Source organism: Charadrius vociferus, unplaced genomic scaffold (genome assembly GCF_000708025.1).
Source record: "Charadrius vociferus isolate BGI_N301 unplaced genomic scaffold, ASM70802v2 scaffold31, whole genome shotgun sequence".
In the NCBI taxonomy this organism is placed as follows: Eukaryota; Metazoa; Chordata; class Aves; order Charadriiformes; family Charadriidae; genus Charadrius; species Charadrius vociferus.
Window position 1 is genome coordinate 475,804 of NW_009646966.1, and position 23,596 is coordinate 499,399.

General features: G+C 37.3%; 1 protein-coding gene across 1 annotated transcript in view; it reads left to right on the forward strand.

Moving 5' to 3' along the window:
* The window catches only part of THSD7A (thrombospondin, type I, domain containing 7A), a 211,734-nt gene that overhangs the window by 164,986 nt on the left and 23,152 nt on the right, over window positions 1-23,596 (forward strand). Inside the window, exons 12-16 of the mRNA XM_009895333.1 lie at window positions 714-908; window positions 4,346-4,609; window positions 16,378-16,556; window positions 20,883-20,888; window positions 21,589-21,722. Of these exons, the coding sequence (XP_009893635.1) occupies window positions 714-908; window positions 4,346-4,609; window positions 16,378-16,556; window positions 20,883-20,888; window positions 21,589-21,722 (778 nt within the window). The remainder of the gene's footprint in view (window positions 1-713; window positions 909-4,345; window positions 4,610-16,377; window positions 16,557-20,882; window positions 20,889-21,588; window positions 21,723-23,596) is intronic.

The window sequence follows — 23,596 nt, forward strand, 5'->3', positions numbered from 1 at the left end:
CTATTCTTTGTAAACCGTTATGTTCCAACATCTTCCTTTTGTGCCACCTGAAGTTTTCTTAAGAATTTTTTTTTTTTTTCTTATAAGTAAGAAGCTTTTTTGGGGGTTATATGGCTATCCTGTTGTAAGAAATTGGACCCCTATTGTGTGATACTCCATCCCAAGCAAACATACTTTGTCCTTTACATCCTTTTTCGAGACTAAAAATTACTGAAGAACATCAGGCAGCAATACTGTTGTGGATGGTTAAGTGGTATCCAAAACTCAATTATGTTTCTAAATTTTTCTAAAATACATGCTGCTCATACAACTTTATAGGATATTCAGCTACTTAAAACAGCATTGCAAGTTTTCTAATGTCTGAGTTACAAGCTATATCTGTAGGAAAAATGATAATGTGAAAAGTGGTATAACAGGTGTTGATAACATGTTGCAACCTTTAAAATATTTACAGTTGTCTATAAGTTTTGGTGTGTTTTGTTTTTTTTCCTGGTAAGTACTGATAAATAGAAATTTAAACAGAATCTCAAAAAAAAGGCAGAAATGTCAAATGTATTAATTGGAGATATAACTGATTGCAAATATTAGGTTGTTGAATAGCTATTCTGGGCTTTCAATGTGACTTTGTGGTAGAATAATGCGGAGTTACTAAATTGAATAGAGACATTCATGAGAAAACTGCTGAATTAAACTCCATCCCTTTTTGCTTACAGCAATTACTTGTCGCAGACAAGACGGAGGACAGGCTGACATCAGTGAGTGCCTTAAATACTCCGGCCCATTACCATCCTTAACACAGACGTGCCAGATTCCTTGCCAAGATGACTGTCAGTTTACAAACTGGTCAAAGTTTTCTTCCTGTAACGGGGACTGTGGAGGAGTCAGGACAAGAAAACGCGCCCTTGTTGGTAAGAGTAACAAGAAAAAGAATACATCTTTTATTAATTATCGCTACTGTTTTGTTTAAAACCTGCATTGTTCTGAGGGTCCCTGATGAAAAGCAAGCAATGTTTGTCATCTTGGCAGAAAACAGACGCAATGTCACTCTCATGCTTTGGATACTGTTGGTGGGGAAAAAAAATACCAACCCCTCAGGACAACAAACTCCTGCCATATGTGTCAGACTCTTGATCATGGGGAAGTGACTAGACAGAAGAACAGAGAGGAGAGCAGAGGAGGCCAGGGGTTCTTCTAAACGGAACACAGATAGTAAACTGCAAAGCAGACCATTTCTTTTTCTGACAGGCAAGTCAGTGTTGGCTGTAGTTCCAGGGAGGTGAAAAATGTAAAGCAGCATAACTAACCAACAATGTGATCCAGTTCGAGGAAATAAAATAAAATAAAATCTTTATCTGAATTTTTATTGAACCCTGTGTTATCTTTTCATCAAAAGGGGCACAATTGTTTGCTGCTTAAAAGGTTTTCATGCCATGTTTATTCCAAATCCTGATTCTACAGCCTGCTTCTGCGCACAAAGAGGTCAGGAAGGTTGCTGGTTTATGGTTTATCATACATACAGAATTATGTCCTTGAGATTATCTAGTGCTAAGCATTTAACAAATATAAGAGACAGACCTTTGTGGTTACACTCTCTGAAGCAATTTCTCTGAGTTACAGCTTAAAATATGAAAATATTTTTTTAAGACCTCTTTCTTTTTTTCCTTAAAATTTATTTGACTGATAGTTTTCAAGGCAGATGTTGGACAATTTAGTGAACGTCAAAAAGGATTTAACTCACAAACACTCCGTGATTGGCTTAAAGGTGTAAAAAGCTGCAGACCCTGGGCTCTCCTGCATGATGTAGGTAGCATGAGGCACTCGGAGAAGTCCAGAACAGCTTTGCTTTGTTCTGGGGAAGGAAAACTCTTTTCTTCACGTTACTCTCAAACCACTTTCTATCACAAACAAGGTTAAACAAGTTTAATTTTACTAAAATAAGAAACTAGATTTGGAAAACTGATAATGAAAAGCAGAGTGGCTGCAGACCCTATTAATGGTTTGCATTTTCTTGGTTTATGTGCACTTTCTCAGCTAAAAGTTTAGGGAGCAGGTCTGCAATTCCTCGTCAAGCATGTTTCTATGCGCAAGCTGTATCTTGCTGGCATTGTCTAACCATATTGAATTCTCACCAGATTGAATTGGGTCTGTTTTCTTTGGTTTTCTTATTTTTTTTTAATATGAGCTGTAATTGAGAAAAAAAATCTTGTGGAAATTCCCCTGGAGCTTCCAATTAAAAACCTTTTGATAGAAAATCTAGTGAAAGTGTATTTATTTTTTTTTTTTTAATTGGTGACAGACCAATCACCAATCATGTCACCGTAACAGATTCAGGTGTTAAGCCACTCACATTCCTTTTCCTGCTTTTGGTCTTGGCTACACCAGGACTTCTCTCTTGGACAGTGTTTTTGTCCAGTAGAATTACTATGGCAGCTGAGTGCTTTTCAGCCTTAAGCTTTGCTTTACCTCTTTTGAACTGCTTAGCTTCAGTCTTGAGTGTCAGATTTATGATTAAGCCAGTCCTTTCCCTGGCTGAATGTTTGCTCTCCAACTTCTTTGTTCTCTCCATTCTTCCATTGCCTTCATCCAGCGGCTCAGATCACTGTGATAGGCAATATGTTGCTTAATTTTCTGCCTTATTTCTTGACACAACAAAGAATGCTCTTTTGTGGGTTATTTTCCTCTTCATTAGGTAGAGTCTTTTTCTGTCTTGTGACACTCTGTTACTTTGTGTCCCTTGAAAAGTCTTGAGGTTTTGGTTAACAGAATAAAAAGGTTTTCCAGGGATGTCCAACCCTTTGCCGCAAACTTTTCCTTGTTCCACGTGATGGACATCCTTCCATTTTGAAACATGTTTTCTTCAACTTCTTTTTAATCTGCTTTTTTATTTCTTCTGCATGAAATGAAAAGAAATAAACGTGCTCTGTTTCAAAATTATAACTGAAACCTCAAGTGAGACATGGCCTCTGTCACAACGCTATTTGCCAATTAGTCTGTATTGTCTGTGGTGGAGGAAAGCTTAGCTAAAGGGGGTGCCCATTAGCAGCCTCAGAAAGAATGTGATAGGATCCAAACCCTATCCCCTGCTCCATCCCCCTGTAAATCAGAAAACCTGTGGGCAGTGAATAATTCATGATGTTCAAGAAGGCTCACTGTGACTGTCTTATAACTCCAGTGAACTTTATGCCAGGTTTGCTTCCACAAGGGAAAAAAAAACCTGACTAACAATTTTTGTATTTTGAAAACAAAGCAAGAAAGAACAGATTCTCTTACCACGCTGTTAACACTTTGAGATACCTCCCTGTCCTGAGTTAAGTTACCTCTTCAAAATTGCAAAGACTGTGATACGTGCTGTGGTGTATTCTCTGTGGCAATGTGTTACCAAGGCTAACATGTAAAGCTGACCTGGAGTGCATTCATAATTACTTATGGTGAAAATGAGAAGTGCATTTTTAGTATGAAGTTGTGTTGTCAAAAGAAAGATAAACTTTTCTTCAGGTACCTTTTTTTCTATTCTAGATGAAGGCAGTAGTAAATACAAGCACTAAGGGCACTGCAAAGTTGTGTCCAGTGCCTCAGTGCCTTGTTTTGAATAGCAAGGAAAATACTGCAGAATATTAATTTGCAGTAGTAACTAAGCAACAAGCATTTTTAAAACTAATTTTGCAAAGACGTCTACATTCATATATATGATCTGTCTGCTATGGAAAGGAAAACTAAGCAAACTTTACCAAAGAGAAGATTGAAAATAGATTTAATATGGAAGTGGAAGGTGAGTGGATGGCTACGCTCCATTTGGGGAAAGACAGTGAGAAGAGATTTGAAAAGAAACAAATTCAAAGAAGGAGCTTATCCTATTAGAGGGGAAGACTGGTAGTTATTAACAAATATAGAATAACAGGTGATGAAATTAAAGGATTTTGACATTTTGAAAGAAGATACTGCTGTAGCAAAGATGCAAGTTACTTCCTTCTGCAGTTTCCTTCAACTTGAGAAAGTTTTATCCAGAGACAAATTTTTTTTGTCGGATTGCACACTGCTGATGTATTAGAGGAAAAGGTGTATATTTTTTTAATTGCTGACTTTTTTAAACTGTACTCCCCAAGCACTTTTATCCAAAGTAAATATAAATAGATGGCTTTATTTTAAAAGGTGTTGCCTTTGTGCAAATTGTAGGCATCCATTACTTTAGAAATTCAAATCACTAACCTAAATTAATAAAGAGTAATGTTACTAGTTTTAGGTGTATGTATTTGATTGCAAGCACTTGTTACAGAAGTCTAAATGAAATTTGTTGGGAGATGTAAACTGATACAAACTTTCTAAAATAATTATTTCTTCTTTCTAGGAAAAAGTAAGAAAAGAGATAAATGCAAAAATTCTCAGTTGTATCCTCTGATTGAGAATCAGTTTTGTCCATGTGACAAGTACAGCGCTCAGCCTGTGGGAAATTGGTCAGACTGTATTTTACCAGAGGGTAAGCTGGAAGTATTGCTGGGAATGAAGGTACAAGGAGACGTTAAGGAATGTGGACAAGGCTATCGTTACCAGGCCATGGCATGCTATGACCAAAACAATCGACTTGTGGAAACATCACGATGCAACAGTCACGGTATTGAGAAACCTCTTTTCTCTCATCTGTTTACTTAATACTTTATTTCATTTAACAAAACTTCTGTACAGGTAGAATTAGCAGCTTAATATTTATTGCCCCAAGATACCTTGAAACCCAGCACACATTTTTGCTGACTGGCGAAAGAGTAAGCTTAATTTGTACTGATTACTACAGAGCGATATTTAGAAGTAAAATCATGGTAAATTGCTACCTAGGTATTTTGATAGATAGAAGTCAAATCTTGGTTTTCCTGATAACTGTACCTGAAAATTTGAGAATAAAGCCATTTAGAAGGGTCAAATCCTCAAAAAATAAACAGGGACAGCATAGGACTGTTTTCGAAAGGCTGAAATTATTTCCACAGATTCTTTAGATAGCTTTAATCTTCTTAAATAGCCTTATCTTGACTGTTTGCTCTTCAGCACCTTAATAGGCATGCATTGACCTTAGTTCCACAGCAAACAACACTTTCTCTGTGTAATTCTGTCATGTGTAAAACTAGGATGTTTGAAGACTTTATATTCTTTGTATTCACATTGCTTCTGGCGGGAAGTGTGTTTTTAAACCCTAGCCTTCCTAACGTGGATGCATCTATAGTGTTAGGATCAAAACTGGCGCTTTCTGATTCTCAATGAGCCAGAAACGTGCTCGTTTGCATCGCTGGACTTTTTGTGTTCATTTGTTTGCCTGCTTGCAGTGCAAAATTGGATCTGAGCTATTGGTATGAAAAAGCTGGATGTTAGTCTCAGTGCCACTAAAAGGTCAACGTAAGTTTAATTTGTATGTGTATTCTACTTTATAATGTTAAATTAAGATAACAGAATTTTCATTTATTACTTGGATAAAGTTAAAATAGCTAATCAAAGAAATTGAATGACTTAAGGGGATTTTAATTAACACTATTAATTCCTGTTTAGAGCTACGATAAATTAGAAACTGAATGTATCAAGCCAAGCTGTAGCATATCTTTATGATTCAATGGAAAAGTGAGCATTCAGCTTACAACCTCAAAGCAAAGCTGGAAGATAATTTCGTGAAGAATTTTCTCCCACGTTTATTTTTGTTCAGAATCATCTTTTGCTGTAGTTAACTCATACTGAAAGATAAGTTTGTATAAATACATCAGAATGACTAAGTCTAAATCCTAAATTCTCATGGGACAGGAAATCTCTCTTTCTACTCTGACAATCTTTAATTCTGTTCTCAGCTGTTTGCTCTGGGTTGAGATCCACAAAGATTTTGTTTTGTTCTTTTGTATAGCCTGAAGAGGACGTGCCACACTTGCTTAGCCTGACCTGGACCACTTGCCATCTTTGTGGTACCAAAAGATGCAGATAGCTCTAACGACCAGCGGTTGTGTGAGCACATATCTGCCTAGGCTGGGTAGTTGTCCTGAGGGAATAAAAAGCTCCTCAGAAAGCTGGTAGAGGACGCTGAAAAAAGAATCATGGAACAATCTGAATTATTCAGAAGACATCATTATGAAATATAGAACTGAAACATTTTGCTATTGCATTGTTGACTTTTTTAAACTTTAACTATATGTGACACTATATTAGAAATCAGTATTCTGTCAGCATTAAGTCCAGAGTGACCTTTAAAAGGTGGAAAATTATAAAAGAACTTAAGTGCATGGGAAACTAGAGGGACTGATGGCCCACTGCCAGTCAGTTTTTGTTGACTTGAAGAATGGGGACTGTCAGGTTTTGTGTCAACAGCCAAGGGGGAGGGGAGAAGCTGCCTGTCCAAGAGCAAATTATAGGTGTTGTATGTGGTAGGTAATGTGCTGCTTGTAGCAGCTTGCAAAAAGAGGTGGAAACGCTTTCTTGGTGTAGAACAAGCATGGATGTAGCTGCTTTCAAGCCCTGGCAGCGCACCTTGACGTGTAGTTCCATTGCAAGAATCAGAGAGATATAAAAGAGGAATTAAAAATGGGGAAAAAAAAAAAGAAAAGGATATTCTCAACCATCTTTGTTTACCCTGTTATAACTCTTCACGATAGCAATTTCTGATCTGATGGATTTTATCAGTGAATGTTGCCTACACTCGGAGCAACCACTCTGAATAATAATCCAGCGTAAAAGCTATTAGTAGCGTATTGTTGTTATACTTACTATACCCAGGGCTACTGCTTACATGCTAGTAGCACTAGCAAGCTCCAGAGACAAACTTCCCAAAACGCAATATACCTTCGCTTTGGTTTGTTTTTTCTTTCTACGGTTCTATCCTGTTTTTCTCACTGGAGATTTGAAGTCTTTTTTAGCTCTCTTTATAAACTGGAAATGTTTGTGAGTCGTTACTATGTTTATTGTAGGTTGGGAAGCATGAATCCTTTGGGTTTTGGAGTTGTTTTGGTTTTAATTCTTTCTCTCTAGATCAGTTTATTAAGGCGTCTGGTTCTTTGATTCTGTGTGTGCTTTCTCATCGGTTCCACTTGAGGGAGAGAGCGCCTTATGTTGGTCCATGGTGTAGTCCATGGGCAGATGAAGCTTGGAATTGCTGTTGAACTAATCCTGCATTCCTTGCATGTCCTAAAATTGTTTGACAGGAATTTCAGATGTTCAAGGAATGAGGTATCTAAACTGACTTTGAAGGAATTAAACTGATGCTAAGGAATATGTCACTAAAATTGTGGTTTCCTTTTCAGTGGCTCTTCTAGAACAAAAATCTATTATTGATGAGTGTTGTACACACGCATAGTACAGATTATTTCTAAGGCTTAACTGATATATTGTCTGCCTTCAGCATTTCTCCAGGTTTAGCACAGTTTTGTGGATACAAGGGGGCTAGAACAGATGATATAGATCTTTCAATCTAACTTCAGTATGTGTTTGCTGCCTTTTCTGAATATCTGCTTTGTATTCATGGATTACGTTCTGATGATTTGTTTTATTTTTCTCAACATGTATAAGCTGCTGTTTTGCCAGTTAAATCTTATTTTATATCTTGCCAGTATTTATGATGTTTTTCTTGTTATTTTCATGCCCTTGGTGTATGACAGTTCTTCAGTTTGGCGTCGTCTCTAGATTTCAGTGTGCTGTTTGTTTTTGTCTTCAAGAACAAGCATAAAAGCTATATTATGCCAAATCAACAAGGGACTTCTGTGGCATCACAATAGTTACCCCACCTGCTAGCAAATAAAAGCGCATTGTAGCTTCGCATCAATCTGCTTTTAGTTTTTCAAGCTAAACTTGACAGGATTCATAATTCAAGCCTGCTTGGGTTATTTTTTTAAATTCTAACAGAGTTGCTTATTTCCCTACGGACATTATAGCACTGAATTTTTCACTGATTTTGTAACTGATCCAAAGAAGAAGAATCATGTTTGTCTGCTGTGTTATCTGCTTTATTCAGAAATCTGTTTTATTCTTGGTTCCTGTGAGTCTGTTATTTCTTTTCCTAGTAGTACAGTATGTAATCACAGTTTTTATGGGATATGATTTGGTGAAGTGGCTTGGACTAGGAGAGAAATCAAGACCATTATTTAAAGGAAGGTGTTTCCTCTATGATGTCCAACTTTTACTTGGACTTTTGTTATCTCCTGACACTATGAAATCAAGAGGTGGGAAATGGGGTTAATTGTACTTCTTCACCTGTGACAACATCCTCTAAATCTGACAAGCGGGACAAACTACACCCACACTGATGTTATTAATATATCATGGGGTACACTGTGTGATATACTAAAATGCCACATGAAACTCAGATTGTGAGACTGTCAAAAGTTTTATGTAAATACTGCTGTGTAAATTTATGAGGTTATGAACAGGTCAGTGTTGCAAGTCGTGCTGTTTTGAGTGGGAGGAATCAGAAGACAGATCTGCTCTGCAGTGCCAAAAAGTTCGTAAGCTGTTTGTTTTGAGAAATGGTGTGTGTTTATAATCAGAATTCTGTTGACTTACTCGGGAAGGAAAAGATAAACAGGAGCAGAAGAATAAATACTTTAGAGCTCTTTTTACTACTTGGCGCATCTCATTTTCAAAAGATTTGAGAGTAGTTAATGAACAGTTTCAGACACTGAGGAGCTAAAGGAATAATGCAACACAAGGAAGGCACCTAAATTAATAGACTCGTAAGATGGATCTATTAATCTGCAATAATCTTTGAAATTTTGGGTGCAGGTATAAAGTCCCCAGTATGAATGAGTTTCTCAGGAAGACAAGAGTGACCATAGCTCTGAAAAAAAAGGAAAGGCAAAATAAGTTCAAATAAATCTGTTGTTACTGCTAGTTGAGAGCACTGGAGAAGCAGAGGACAGAGTCCTTTTGAGAGGGTCCTTAGCTTTCTGTAGCTTAACAGGTACTTCAGAAGAAATCCCAAACTAACAGCTGAAAATAGACCTAAGCTGTCCCTCAGCTGCAGAGGGACAAGGTGTGTTTTTTTCTTAGTTTCTTTTTTATCTGTGGCTTTTTTTTCAGTATTAGACATGCCTAGTATTTTGATTTTTCTTTTCAAAACATTTTGTTTCAAATTTCAGCTAAATTTATTGATGCAAGAGTTAGCACCCTTCAGCAGCCATTTGAAATGTTCTGCCGCTGGTATGTTTCAGCCATACCAGTTCTGCAGAGCGTGGGCAGGAGCTAACAGCAGACAGTTGTCAGCAGATGTGGTAATGTCAGCTAAAAGTGGTAAATGAGCTGTTGGTTACCTGTTTTCCTTAATAGAAGACACACAAATGGCCCCCTTTTTTTGGTTCCTGCTTTGTTTCAGGACTACATAGGTAATTTGACTGGAAAAATACAAAAATGTGTAGTTCACTTGATAGTCAAGTGTGAGAGGTTTTTTTTCCATTAGAAAAGCAGCAGTTGTTTTTCATAGCTTTACCCCTGTCATCAGTAGTATACTAGAGATCTGTGGATAATGACATGTGTCTGCCACCAATCTGTTTCAGTGTATTTGTGAAAAAAAAACCCAACAAAACAATTGAAAGAGAGTCTCTTCATGGTCCTTTTAAATGGTACCTTGGAATTTTCATCACAAAAAAATCAAAAGCAGACCACTGTCATGCTTATGCACTACCCTATTTACTCTTCAATATTTAGTTTTCCTCCGTCATATATCAATTATGAATCATGACCCACATAAGCTAAGCGGTGGTTGTGTTTGTGTGCGCGCACTGAAGGCAAACATAGTAGCATGGCAGACAGATGCAGCATTTTTATATAGGTCGTATTACCCTTCTTAATTCATGTCAGTTTACTGTTAAGACCTTAGGCACATTCAACCAGTCCAGGATAGTTTGTCTGCTGCCTTATTAGTGTGAGATTATTTCCCCCTTTAGCATTAATTAAATGAGATGCATTGATTTGTGCTGACTCCACAAAGCCCTCCATGGCTACAAGGCTTATGCGGGGGATTAGAGAGGAATATCTGCGTATCAGTGAATGCTTTTACAACAGCTGCTAGGAGTAGCAATGTGAATCGAGGAATTTTGTATTTAATTCCTTATGTATGCAATAGTGAAATCTTATATGTTATAACAGAGTCTACAGAGTACAAGATGTCAGTTAGAACTTGCTGCATCCACTTGTATTAGGATTTTTTTTAATCTTTTTTTTTCACTTTCAGTATTCTAACCTGAAGCAATGCAAATTTACCAACAAAAAAATAGAAGTGTTAAAGTTTAATTGACACTTTCTTCCATGTGTTTATTCTAAAATAAATGTATTTCCCACAGGAGATTCTAATTTAGTATGGTAGTACGCTTAGGTTCTCAAATTGTTATTAGGCTGCTTTGCTGTTTCAAAGCTTGTAACTTGTCTAATAGTTTTTGGGGTTTTTTTTTAATATATACAGGATGCTACGTGTGTTGTATTGTGTATTCTTAAGGAATATGCTACCTATCACCCTGCACCAGAAATACTAGTTTAGGCCTGTGCATTATGGTGCCACTGTGTCTGCCCTGTCAACAGGACATCAGTCATGAAGCAGTCATCCATCAACCCAAAGACCTGTAGTTAGTTCACCAGAGACAGAACTGCTGATGCAGAAGGTAGTTAAGCATTAACAATTGGTCTCAGGTTTTGAGGCTTTGAAGGGTAATGCTGAAAAAAAAGAAAAAAGTCTTATTGAGTTCAATCTGTCTTTCCATGGCTAGGCAGAAATACGAATGGTCTTAAGATAGATATATATTCTGTTACAAGTGAAATGCAAATAAGTGTCTTTTTCTTTGTCCTGGAAGATGAGTTTCAAGAACTTTGTATTTCCTTGAAAAAAAATAATCTGTGTTACAGGACATAAACCATTCTGACCTTGCAGTTTTTTTCTTGGAAACGTAGCATGACATTTTAGTCGTGAAAGTGGGAGCATAACTCTGTCAGTCCTAAGGACAAAAGAATTCCTGTAAACACTTTCTAAGACGTTCATTATGTGTGCACCCTTCAACCCAAGCAGTCAGTCTGTTCTTACACGTTGCAGGTGCAGTTTGTGGGGAAAAATCTTCTATCCACCTACTTAACCTGCTTTGTCATTAGACAAAGTGTGAAGTCCATTAAAGTCCTCCATTGTAAATTATCCATCACATCTGTTAATGACTTTGTTCTAGGAGTCCAGATTTTATGCCAATTAGCAATGGGACAGTAAACCTTTCCCTTTTACTAATGAGTTCAGTTCATACTGCTCGTGGTTCAAAGACATTTGTTAAACTGTGGTTCAGTAATAAATCTTCAATGATAGAATAGCCATGTTCTTGCTCGTAGTAGACAATTGCCCATTTCATAGCCTTGTGATGTTCAGCTGATGGGAGCTGAAATAATTGAGAAACTACTGCACTGGGAAAAGGAATGGGCCTTAAGAGGTGAGTGTCTCTTTCCAATAGCCTTCCGGACCGTGCAGGGCCAATGATCTGTACCGCAGTATCCCAAGGTCTCATCTCTCCAACATCCCTCAGATGTTGTGGGGAGAAGGAAGAGCTGCAGGAGCCTGCAGTAAAAAAGACTTTAGTCAGGAGGAGGAACAGCAGGCAAAACATGAACTGCTGATGTCCAGAGAACATATTTCCAGCCTTTACAGTGTTGGTCTTCTATTTCACTGTCCCTCCCCCACTTCACACTGTTTTTCTCAGCTCTTCTTCATAGCTACTTCTCTGCTCTCATTCTTTCCTTCTCTCTGAATCTGTTGTATTCCTGCATTGCTAATTTCTTTCTTGCTCTTTAAACCTTAAGGCTCTAGCATGCCATTTGCTGCAATTATGTTACACAATTTGTCTGTGTGATATAATTGTTTGATATTCCAACATACAGACACCCACACATTACAGGACTGCTTCTTTAATAAGATTTCACGCTGTCTAACACAAGGGGCACCCTTTCAAGTTTGATTATATCACAGTGGAAATAAGACTGAAAAGTGAAAAATGGCTCATTCATGTCCTTTGCACGTCAGAAACTGTGTATCTGCATCACCACTCCCATTTGCATGTAATATTTCTGGTTTCTGTGCTTTTACATTTCCTATGCATTTTTTCTATATGATATATGCTCTCTTCTCACAGCATGAACAAAGTTTACAAATAAAAGCACCTGAAGTTTAACAGAAACAACATTAAAAAGAGTCTAAACTTTTCAAAGTTCCTGAACATCTGCTTTCTTGGATTTGAGGGATTGCTATGAAATTCTGGAAATTATCATCCTTAATCACCCTAAAAAATATGTTGACTTCATACATACAGAAAGGCATCTGAGGTGATGACATGCTTCAGAGAAGCTTTTTCTGAAAATTACCATTAGATGGATAGTAAATGGAGTGGAACAAGTAATTTGAACAAGTAATTTTTTTTTTTAATTCAGTCGTCTTTCTTGGCTAGAGAAATATCTGCAAGCAATTTGAAGTCTGCTTCTGTCTGTGTTCTGAGGGATTCCAGTGGCACAGCTAAATGCTCAATAGTCTGTTGAGAGAAATAGTGAGGTGCCTTAGAGGAAAAGAAGATGCCAAGGGATGAATATGCCAAAAACTTTATAATGTCAGATGTAGCAGGGCCATTTTCATTCTGCACACTAATTACCTATAGAATTAAAATCAGAAGCCAGAGTCTTTTTATTTCTTCCTTCTGTCTTCTGCTTTTATTTGTGGGAACATTCTTCATTACATTTCACTGTCTGGTCAGGAGATCCCAGAATAGGCTCTTTTAAGGGCATTGCATTCTGTTTGTGCTATGCCAAGATATTACTTTTGGCGGGCTGTTTATTTCTTTTCTCCTCTTTCTTTGTTTTCCATCACTATGCAGTATGTCTTTACAATTCTCTTGACTCTATGTTCTGAGTGATTTATTTTCTTCTTCCATCCCCCTGTCTTTTCTTACCCTTCCCTCTGTTCCCCCTCAGTCTCTCTTTTGTCTTGTGTCTCCTCTGTTGTTCTGACTTCTCACTCCTTGCCATGAAAAGTAACTTCTCTCATTTATTTTCTTTTCCTTCTCTTTGGAGAAGGCTTGGAAGCTGTGAAACTCCTTTCTGGATGCCTTTATTCTGTTCATGTCCTTGACTTATTTTTTTATCCAGTGTTCTTATTGTATCCGTGGTTAGGAGTTTTTTATGCTTCTTGCGTAATAATAAGTGTTTTTCTCTCATGTCTCCAAAAATGCTCCACATTTCCAGTAGCTCCAAGCCTTTCTACCTTGTAGAACTTCTTTTTATGCCTTTAGTGATTGACTCCATTCTTGTTTCCATCTTCGTGTGTCTTTTCCATCCTTCTTGTTCAGCTCACTAATTTTCACATGTGGACTTTGGGTCTTGATGCCAGCTTTTCTGAGGAAATGGGAAGGAGGAGAGGAGACCATCATAGGCCAGGTATCCTGGAGATGGCATAGGAAAGAGCTATATGATGAGCAGAAGCTCTTCCATGAAGTTTGTAGGATTAAGGACCCAACATAAGATTGCAGCCCAGTATTTTTTCATTATAAAGTGGGTGGGAAATGTCAGCTGGCCCACTGTATCCTTTCCAAAATGTCTTAGCATATAAGCAAGCTTGTAATTTTCCATGTCGTAACTCTAAGACACTATACCTGTAATATGATGCTGTTCTGGCTTTATTACATGCTGTACTAAAGTAGTTTTAGTGACTGACTTCAATGTAGATATTTCATAGATAGTGTGGGAAAAGGTTGCTGTAGTATTATGGTTTAATTTGATATTTTATGGAATCACTTGAACTGCAGTGTAATTAAAATGTTACCTGGGACTTGCATATATGATAATGTATTTCATACCACGTCTGTCTGCAAGATTCTAAAAATCTTGTTAAACTTTTTGGCTAACTTTCTTATTATCTCAAAAAGTCTCCATTGCCCTCGTTTGGATGAGTTGAAGGGAAATAAAGCGAAATATTTTCTGATTTGTCAGTCATTTTAGTTTAGTATGTTCCACACAGGCTCCTTTTAGTAGGCTATGAAGTATTCTCATGCTACAGTTATCCAAGTTCCAAAATATCATGCCATCCTGGAGAAGATCTTTTTCGGTGACTGGGGCAGATTGGGAAGATCCCTTTGAGATTAATTAAGACAAATATAAAATAGCTCAGAGGCTTACGGAAGTCCTTAAAATAAAGTCTTCCTGAAGCAGCCTGTACCAGTGAAAGTTACCGACTTAAGCATTGTCGTGGTTTAGGCATAAATAATACATAACAAATACAATGTATTTAAAGCAACTTGATTTTTTTTTTTCTTCCAGAAACTAAATAGAGAGGCAGAAATTTAACAAATGCTAAATGGTGAAATTTTGTTACAGTAGAAAAGTTTCTCCAGAAAAAATTACTTAGAAGTTATATTGACAGTAAAGGCAGCTTTTCAGAATCTCAACGAAAATTCATAAAGAGCAGTAAAATCTTTGCTTAGTTCTATCAGACAATGTCTCACTAAACAGTTAAATTTTTTTTATTGCTTGGAGGGAATTGTTTCTTTTAACTTTTTTGTTACTGTCCATTTTCATTCAGTGTTTTCTTCAGTGTATGAGTACGTGGGTTTGTATAGCACCTAAGAGGGCTTGTTAAATGCTCATTTCTGGTGAAGATACAGAGTTTGATATTTATGCAATCAAAGTTCAGTGTAGGATGGGACTCTGAGATAGGGTGCTTCTGATTTCCAAGACTCACTCAGAGATGTCAGGTAAGGTGAAATGTAATCAATTTAGCATTTACTACTGCAGGGCAATCTATGTCACCACCTCTGATATGCCGTGATGCGATCTTCAAAAATATATTTTGTCTAACACAGTGTATCTTTCATACAATATTACTGAGCAAATCAATCAAATGGTGAGAGATATTTAATAAACATGCTTGTAATTCAAGATAATAACATTGTAGGCATTTTGAGGAAGATACATTTGGTGAACGGTAGTTCCACAGTGCTGAAATTCAGGATGTGCTCTGTATATTTGTTTAATTATTTAACACTTCCAAACAGGAAAGCTATATAGAATAAAATCATCACCTGAATTTGACCAGAAAATATTCTGAATGTGACTGCACATTACTGTACATTTAAAAAAAAATACCCCTCTGTTCTTTATATCTAAAACAAATTAATGGAAGCAACTAGAAATAGGTATATAGAATTGAAGTATTTTTAGTGTTTTTATTCCTTGCACAACTTGTGGTTGTTTGGTATTGGTTGCTTTTAGAAGAGACAGAATAGCTTTACTTAGAAGTATAGGTTAAAAACATAAAGCTGCTAACATCAGCTCTGATGAAAATGACAGTGATTGCTTTCAAACTAAAAAAAATTTAAGATATGTGAGAAACATTTGAAACCATGCCTAGCAAACTGTGCCAATCATTTGAGAGTGATCTTACCCAAGTATGTGTTAATTTTGCAACTGTGTTCATCAAATATTTTAATTCACTTCTAAATGCACTGAGGCTTTTTTAATCTTTAAAGTGAACACTTGCCATCAGTAAATATGTTACAGATCTGACACAGGAAAGGGGAGAGGAGAGATCATGTAGGTTTAGGGTATAGTTGTAGTGAAAATGCAGTAAAGGCCAGCTTTTTATTTGAGGTTTTATAGCTTCTGCTGTAAATATTGGCATAAATGACACATATTGTCGAGCTATGGCATATGTTGCTTTTGAAAGAAAGACATTTTCACTTATTCAGTGAATTGAGGCCTCATGTTACTCCCTGCAGACCATGTCATACCCCTTTCCAACCTATCAGGACTGATGACTTATCTAAACCAAACATCTGCTTTTCCATTCAGTGCAATTATTCAGTGTGCTACTGGGGGCAGATGGTTGTTAATCGACAGATCATTAATGTGGCAGGCCACTCTCTCTTTCTAACCTTAGAAAGGTCACAAGGTGTTAAGTTCCCTTGCTCCAGGCTGGTAAGATGCATATCTTTTGATTCAGTTGGATTTTTGATGTGTAACTGCAATTGAATTACTTGATACAATTATGGAGAAGCTTTTAATTTAACCTTTTTTCCTTAAAAAAATACATTGTTTTTACAGTGTAAGAATGATGCAACCAAGAGACGGGTTAGTGTCAATTACACTGTAGCTGTCAGAAAGTTTGAATGCTGAAAGCTGGTGAGTGTGAATCCTAATCAGATAGCAGTGAGGATGCTCAGCTGCTACTCTAACACGGTCTCCAGCTATATGTGTCAATTTTCTGCAGAATTTAATTTAGCCCTAATGATGAAGAAATCTCTCTATTCGCACAGTCCTGTCAAGTCAAACTTTGGACAATCTAAATGAAGTAGACGAGGGCTTCAGGGAGAAGTGGCAGAGTGACATGCTGAAGAGATTTCACTTTCTTTTCCATTCCCACAGGTTATATCGAGGAAGCCTGTATTATTCCATGTCCCTCAGACTGCAAGCTCAGTGAGTGGTCCAACTGGTCTCGTTGTAGTAAATCCTGTGGGAGTGGGGTAAAGGTTCGGTCTAAATGGCTCCGTGAAAAACCCTACAATGGTGGAAGACCCTGTCCAAAGCTAGATCATGTCAATCAGGTAATTTGATTTATATTTACATTATTGATATAGCTTTTTCCGTACCTCAGATAACACTTTTAGCTGTATTGTTTCTTGATGTAGAATATACATATACAACATAAGAGGCAGATGCAGGTAGAAGGAGGAATGTGTGTTGGCTTAGATTTCCTCAGTCAGCATAGGATCTGCCTTTATTACTTCCTCATCTGCAAGAGCTTAGCGCATCATCTGAACCATGGATTGGAGACAATAAAACATTCTTACATGTAGATTGTGAAGACTACATTTCTGAAGATCTTCGCTTACAATGGGTAAAATGTTTTAAACTGGTAAGACTCTTAGTGTCATTCCCTGACCACCTTAGATCAGAAAGCAAATTAAAACTTCTGAAACACTCACACAATATCATCTCAGCATCCCTTGCTGGGTTTTAGTCAAGCTGGAGCTTGACCTTCCAGGTACACTTGCCCTGGCACTGATGTTCCAGTCAGGAATGCACTTCTGAAGTCAACCTCCCAGTTGTCCCACCAACCGCACTTGATTTTCCAGTATGGAGCAGTCTGGCTGCACAGTCTGGATCCTCTTCAAGTGAAACTAAGCCAGAAAATGTGATCCAAGAGCACACTGGGAGTGCTTTGACCGCTAATGAGCATTTAGTCTTTGGGACCAAGTTTAGCCCTAGTCCAAGTCAACCCCCCGAAGCTTGTTTGCTCCTGTTTGCTTGGAGAGTTTTAGAAAGAAAAACCTTCCTAGTCAATTAACGTATGCTCTTCAGAGTTGATTTATATTCATATTACTGTTGAATTTAATTTAGTCTTCAGAGGCATGTTAAACAGCCACATGGTCTTCTCTGTAAATATTCAAAGATTGAAAAAAAATGTGCTGTCAATTTACATTTGAATAAAAATGCATGTACTTAATATTATCCTATTGACATTTTGCTAGCACAGAGTGAAATGGCTTGTTGATCTAATTTTCTACTTTAGGGAATGTAATTAGTTCTAATTTAGAAAATAATAAGTGTTAAACTGCAGCTAATAAACTAAGTTTGTGATCTACTTTAACAAAATACAAACTAGAATGAGGGTTGCTGGATGTGGGTCAGCATGTAAATATGCTTTAAATTAGGAGCAATGTGTTTCAATAGGAGCAAATTATACAGAAGTCTTTTTCCTTCTTTAATATTCATGTAGTACATAATAAGCTCCTATTCTTCTGCATCAAAGGTGATTTTGCTAGAGTTCTGTTAGCCACTTACATGCAACACTATTGCCCTCTACTGGTACTTTGACTCGAATTTGATTTGTTGCGATGTTAGATGGTACTTGCCAAATAATAATAGATGATTCGAAACGGAATTACTGTAAAAATGAAACTGAAATCTAGTACTGTCATGAGAAAGGAGCTCTACAGATAAGATAGGAATGTCGAAGAATACAGAGGCTGTGACTTTCAATTTTAAATACATTCAGTGTCAATTCAGAAACATGCAGGGAATACGCCTGCGTTCTAATTTTGAGTTAATTATTTAATCTAAATGTGATCCAACATTAATTCATCTGGAAAACTACTGAATCATCAGAATATTTATTTCAATTATTAAATGTATTTTTTTTTATTTATGTAATTAATGCTTATATATGTAACATGCTTATTTGCATACATGCAAAGCATAATGGTTAGACTGGGTCTTTGATGCCCACGAGTATGTGGAAGCTGATGTACAGAGGGGTTGCTCTGTAAGCTGAGATCTAGGAATTACGAACTCTGAGGAAGGACTGCAATGCGTTGTCTAGCTGTCCTGGTTTGAGCAAGCTGCAAGTGGTATGGAATAAGGGGTGGAATATCCTGGTTTGAAGTAAAACAGGACCAATTTTTGTTCAGTAACTTTACCTTTTAGCTGAGCCTCTTCTAACTACTGAAATTAACAGTGTCTTGTGCAGAAATTGTTTACTTTCAGAGCGATAAGACATGTTTATAGTTGATGCCAAGGCATGGAATGCGGAAAGGCTCCTGCTTATACTTATTGGTATAACACCCAAGAGCAGCTAACTTTCTTATTTGCCCCATTGGAGGGTCAGAAGCAGAAAAGTGTAGAGGGGGTCCCACCTGCTGGGAGGAGCGGACAGGACAGGTGACCCAAAACTGACCAACAGGGTATTCCATCCCATCTGCCTCGTGCTCAGTATAAAAGCAGAGGGATCAAAGGGTCAGCTCTTTCTTCAGTGGCCAACATCTGAGGAGGACTCTGTCTGTTCATCTGCCTTTGATCCCAACCCTGAGTCCAGATCCAGAATCTAGTTCCCATCCATCACTGTCCAGCTTGGGACTTTCCCAGTGCCAGGCAGTGATGTGATTGTCATCCTGGGAGCTTGATACAGTTTTGTATATATTTCATTATTTCCTTTTCATTTTATTATTAATATTTCATTAAAGTATAGTTCCTTCTAAACACCTAAGTCTCTCTCTCACTCCTCTTCGTCTCTGTTTGAAGAGCATTAGGGAAGAGTATCTGTCAGTTGCCCAGTGGCTGATTCAGCCCAAACCGTGACACTAGCCCATGGAAGAGAAGATGGGAGGGAGGATGCTGGCAGTCTGCTAGCATGTACATAAAAGGACGTTGCAAAGAAGGATGAAATAATTCATTTTCCATGGCCATCGTGGATAGGATAAAAAGCGGTAGGCTTAGACTGCTGCAAGCAGATTTGGGTTAAGCCTTGAGAAAACTTTCTGATGGTAAAGCTAGGGAAACATTGAAATAAAGTGCTTAAAACATCTGTCAGATTTTAAGACTAAGTTGTTCAGCATCTCTCAGGGCTGACATATATAACTGTATTTTGGAGGGGGACTGAACACAGTGAAGGTTAGATGTCTCATTGAGCATCTTTCCTGCTGGGTCATACATGCCGGGGTGACTCCCAAACCACACTCGAATGAAGCTTGTTCAGTCCTCACTTCACTAGGCTAAAAGTCTTGATGATTACAATAATAATAGAGTCAGGTTTATTATAAAATCATGTCTGTGGCCTTCAGAGGATTTCAAATGAAGAGGCTAATCTGAGACTGTTAGAGAAAATAAAGACATCCCTGTCTTCACTGGCTCCAGGAATTATTTGCCCCTTTATCCAGCACCTGATGATAAGCAATCCCCACTGCCATGGCCTGCAGTCATAGTTACAAAAATGCCAGTAGCGACAGAACACCACTAAACACATGCAATGCAATATAGAGTTCTTCTTTGGCTTTCTGGCAAGATATCCAATTTTTATCTTACTGAAAAGACTGGTGAGTATGTGGGGTTTATGCATTTCTTATGCTGACCAGGGTGAGGCATATAGAGATATTTCCATAAATTAAGGCTTCCTTATTCTCATTTGGGAAATCATGGATGAGAATAAATAAAGTGCTACTTCCCATGTGACTACAAGTTGTGCTCTGGGTCCAGTACCTTCCTTAACATGCGTTTACACCACCCATCTTTACGCCTGAGTTAATGCTTATATAGTTCAAAGAAGGCCCAAATATGCTGACTATGCTGTTTTTCTTGTGCATGGGCTGATCAGCTGTGTAGTGATATATCAGACTCTTTACACATTCATTGTTCAAGTCATCTTTTTTTTTTGTGGCTGCTGATAATTTGTTGCAGGTTAACTGATCAACTATCAAACCATCAAACCTCTTTTCGACCCAAGCAGTATTGCTGAAAAAAAAATGAAGGAATTTGTTTAAGACAATGTATTAATTGTCTAGAAATATTAGTTGTGCTGACTTGATACCCAGAATGATATGTGAAGTTAGCTGGTATAAGATAATTTCAAGGCTATGCATAATTAAGATACCCAATGAAGGATTTAGGAACTTTGGAAGGGTGAGAACTGCCTGTTCTTTTATTGCCCTGCATCTATTGCACTTAATGCTGTCAGAACAATTTCAATTAATAGAGAAGTCCAGTATCCTCTCCAAAACCATTAAGGATTTTCTCTTGTCTTAGGGAAACTGGATTCCCTACTGTGTGAAGAGTTGATGCTTGTTATAGGAAAAAAGGAAAAACAGTGTTATTGTGTGTTAAGGACTGAGAAAGAGACTAGCTAATTTACAGTCTCTTCCTACTAGTTGTGATTTATAAACTTTTATTTTCTCCAAAAGGCAAACTTCTTGCAAAAATGCCTCATGACAAGAAGGGAGATGCAAGAGGAAAAATTGTATGCCTTTTGCTTGAAGAAAGTCATAGAATATTGTTGATAATAAAAGCTAAATGAATGCCATTTAAATACCTATGCTTGACTCTAATCATTCTTTTTATCTTTGTTTTTTCCTTTCGGTTTATGAAAATGCTTTCTTCAGGCTCAGGTAAGAGTTTCTAAAATAGAGAAATAACCTTAGCACATTTCCTGATTGTGCTCCAATGTTTATATTGTCTGTCCTTTTTTTTGTAATGTATGTTTGAGAAAATATATGGAACACTGTATAAGGTAGTATAGAAGATACTATTTCAAATTTATATTTAGATCTAAACATAATACTAATGCTGGTACACTGATATATTAGAGTGATTTTAGGTATCCACAATGAAAAATAAAATATACCAGTATATATTGCTATAATTTACCTTGAGCTCACCTCTCCTTAGAAATACAAAACCCTCACAACTAGCAACAGTGGGACAGAATGTTTGAGGAGAGATGTGAAGGATAGAAGTAAAGTTTTAGCAGAGTTTTGACAGCATTTTTCTAAAAAGTATACTCATGAACTACCCCAGTTACAGATTTAATGTTAGTTGTGTTGATGTTATTGGTGGAAATGGCATAGCATGGTCTTAATGGCAGAGAAAACCAGGGAATCTGTCATTATATGTCTTAGCCTCTGACTTTTTGTTATTTCTATAGTTTTCTATCAATTATTTCATCTATATTATTACTACAGCCTCTAAATCAGCAAGTTTACGTTTGTTATTCTTACCCAAAAGACCATTAACCTTTTTTTGCATGATCACTATTGCATGTTTATCTTACTTGTGTTCAACAAAACTGACACTCGATGTGGATTCCAGGTATATGAGGTAGTCCCCTGCCACAGTGACTGCAGCCAGTATGTGTGGGTTACTGAGCCCTGGAGCGTCTGCAAGGTGACCAACGTGGACTTAAAAGAGAACTGTGGAGAAGGTGTTCAAACAAGGAAAGTCAGGTAAAACAGTATTGCTCCTCCTTCACTTTAGAGAACCTTCACTTTGAATCATGGCTGTATTTAATTTGATGTAATTCTGTGTACTGTATAGTGGTAAGTCCAGCCATAGTGTACTGGACCAGAACTCCAGCTGATGTAAATCAGAATAGCTTCAGTGAGCACAATATGGCTCAGTCTACTGATTATGGATAAAGACCTTGATTCCTAGTGTATAAACTAATGTATATTGTACTTCTTATACTGCTTCAAACACTGCAACGTATGATTTTGGCACTTTTCTGAAAGGTTAAATGGTCCTCTTTCTATATGAAACTAGGGTTTTTAAAAACCCCTTCTAAGTGCAATTATAGAATGGTTGAGGTTGGAAGGGACCTTAAAGATCATCTACTTTCAACCCCCCTGCCATGGGCAGGGACACCTCCCTCTCGACCAGGTTGCTCAAAGTCCCATCCAGCCTGGCCAGGATGGGGCATCCACAGCTTCCCTGGGCAACTTGTTCCAGTGCCTCACCACCCTCAGAGTGAAAAATTTCTTCCTGATATCTAATCGAAATCTACCCTCTTCTAGTTTGAAGCCATTCCCCCTTGTCCTATCACTACATGCCCTTGCAAAAAGTCCCTCTCCAACTTTCTTGTAGGACCCCTTCAGATACTGGAAGGCCGCTATAAGGTCTACCTGGAGTCTTCTCTTCTCCAGGCTGAACAACCCCAAATAGTTACACTTATTACAGGCAAAAGTAGCAAAAGTGAATGATGTGAAATAGAAGAGTCCAGAAATCTCTTGTTTATTGAACCTGATCTGAGCATCTTGTAAGCTTGCTCATCATCCTAGATCTCTAATGAAAGGTTAATTAAAATTAGTCTCCCATGGTGTGGTACACAGCAAAGGTTGGGGGATTTTTTTTAATGGCTCACTGCAAAGTAACACACAATTTGAGATTATAAAGTTGAATAATAAAGCATAATATGAATTCAGTTTGAAGGAGCAAAATGGGAGTTTTATGCAGCGAACTGCTAAAGGTTCTCTTTTCTCAGCCACAGGTACTTAGAAACGGGCACATTTACAAGGTTTTGTTCACAGTAGCACTGTTTCTTCAGTGTAACTGTCTACTTCAAGAAGATCACGGTATTCTTCTTTGCTTCACCAAAGTCAGAAAGACTATCCACAGTTGTTCTCACACAGTTGCTTCTAAACAGATTCCCATAAAAATTCTCTTAAAAAAACTCCAAAATAAAAAATAAGAAGTAATCAGAGTTTATGTGGAAAAATAGACTTTAACACTACCATCAAAGATAAAGAAAATTATTTCAGCCCTTTCAGACTAAAACCATCTTTAATTTATTATTGCATAATGCCATTAGAATACTAATGCCACAAAGCAAATACATGCTTATGCTGTATCTCTTGTGTTTACCTTAGAAAAAAAGAATGTTTCAAAAATTAGTTTAGTCTGATAATGTAAGGTATTTGTGAGAAAATAATATATGAAAATAATGTATTTGTGAGAAAATAATGAAAGACACTCAGAATATTTCCATTAATGTGAAAGGCTTCATAGTAATATAAGCTTTTATTTTGCAATTCTGGAAAACAAACTCAAGCCTCATAGTTGGAATGATCCTAGTCATGTACTAGTTGGTCTTCTGCTGACAGGTGGAAGTGACAAGTTAGTAGCAGATTCCACAGCACTGGAAATACTGTGGAATGAAGACGGTCATCTTTAGCTCTGCAAAACTGAGCATATTAATTTCTCATCTTAACTGGGCCTCTGGCTGCTAATTTAATATAATGGTAATTAAAAAGCATCTATGTGAATTAGGGATTAAAATAAAGAATATAAAATTTTAAAAGTTCTAATATTTCTACATTTAAAA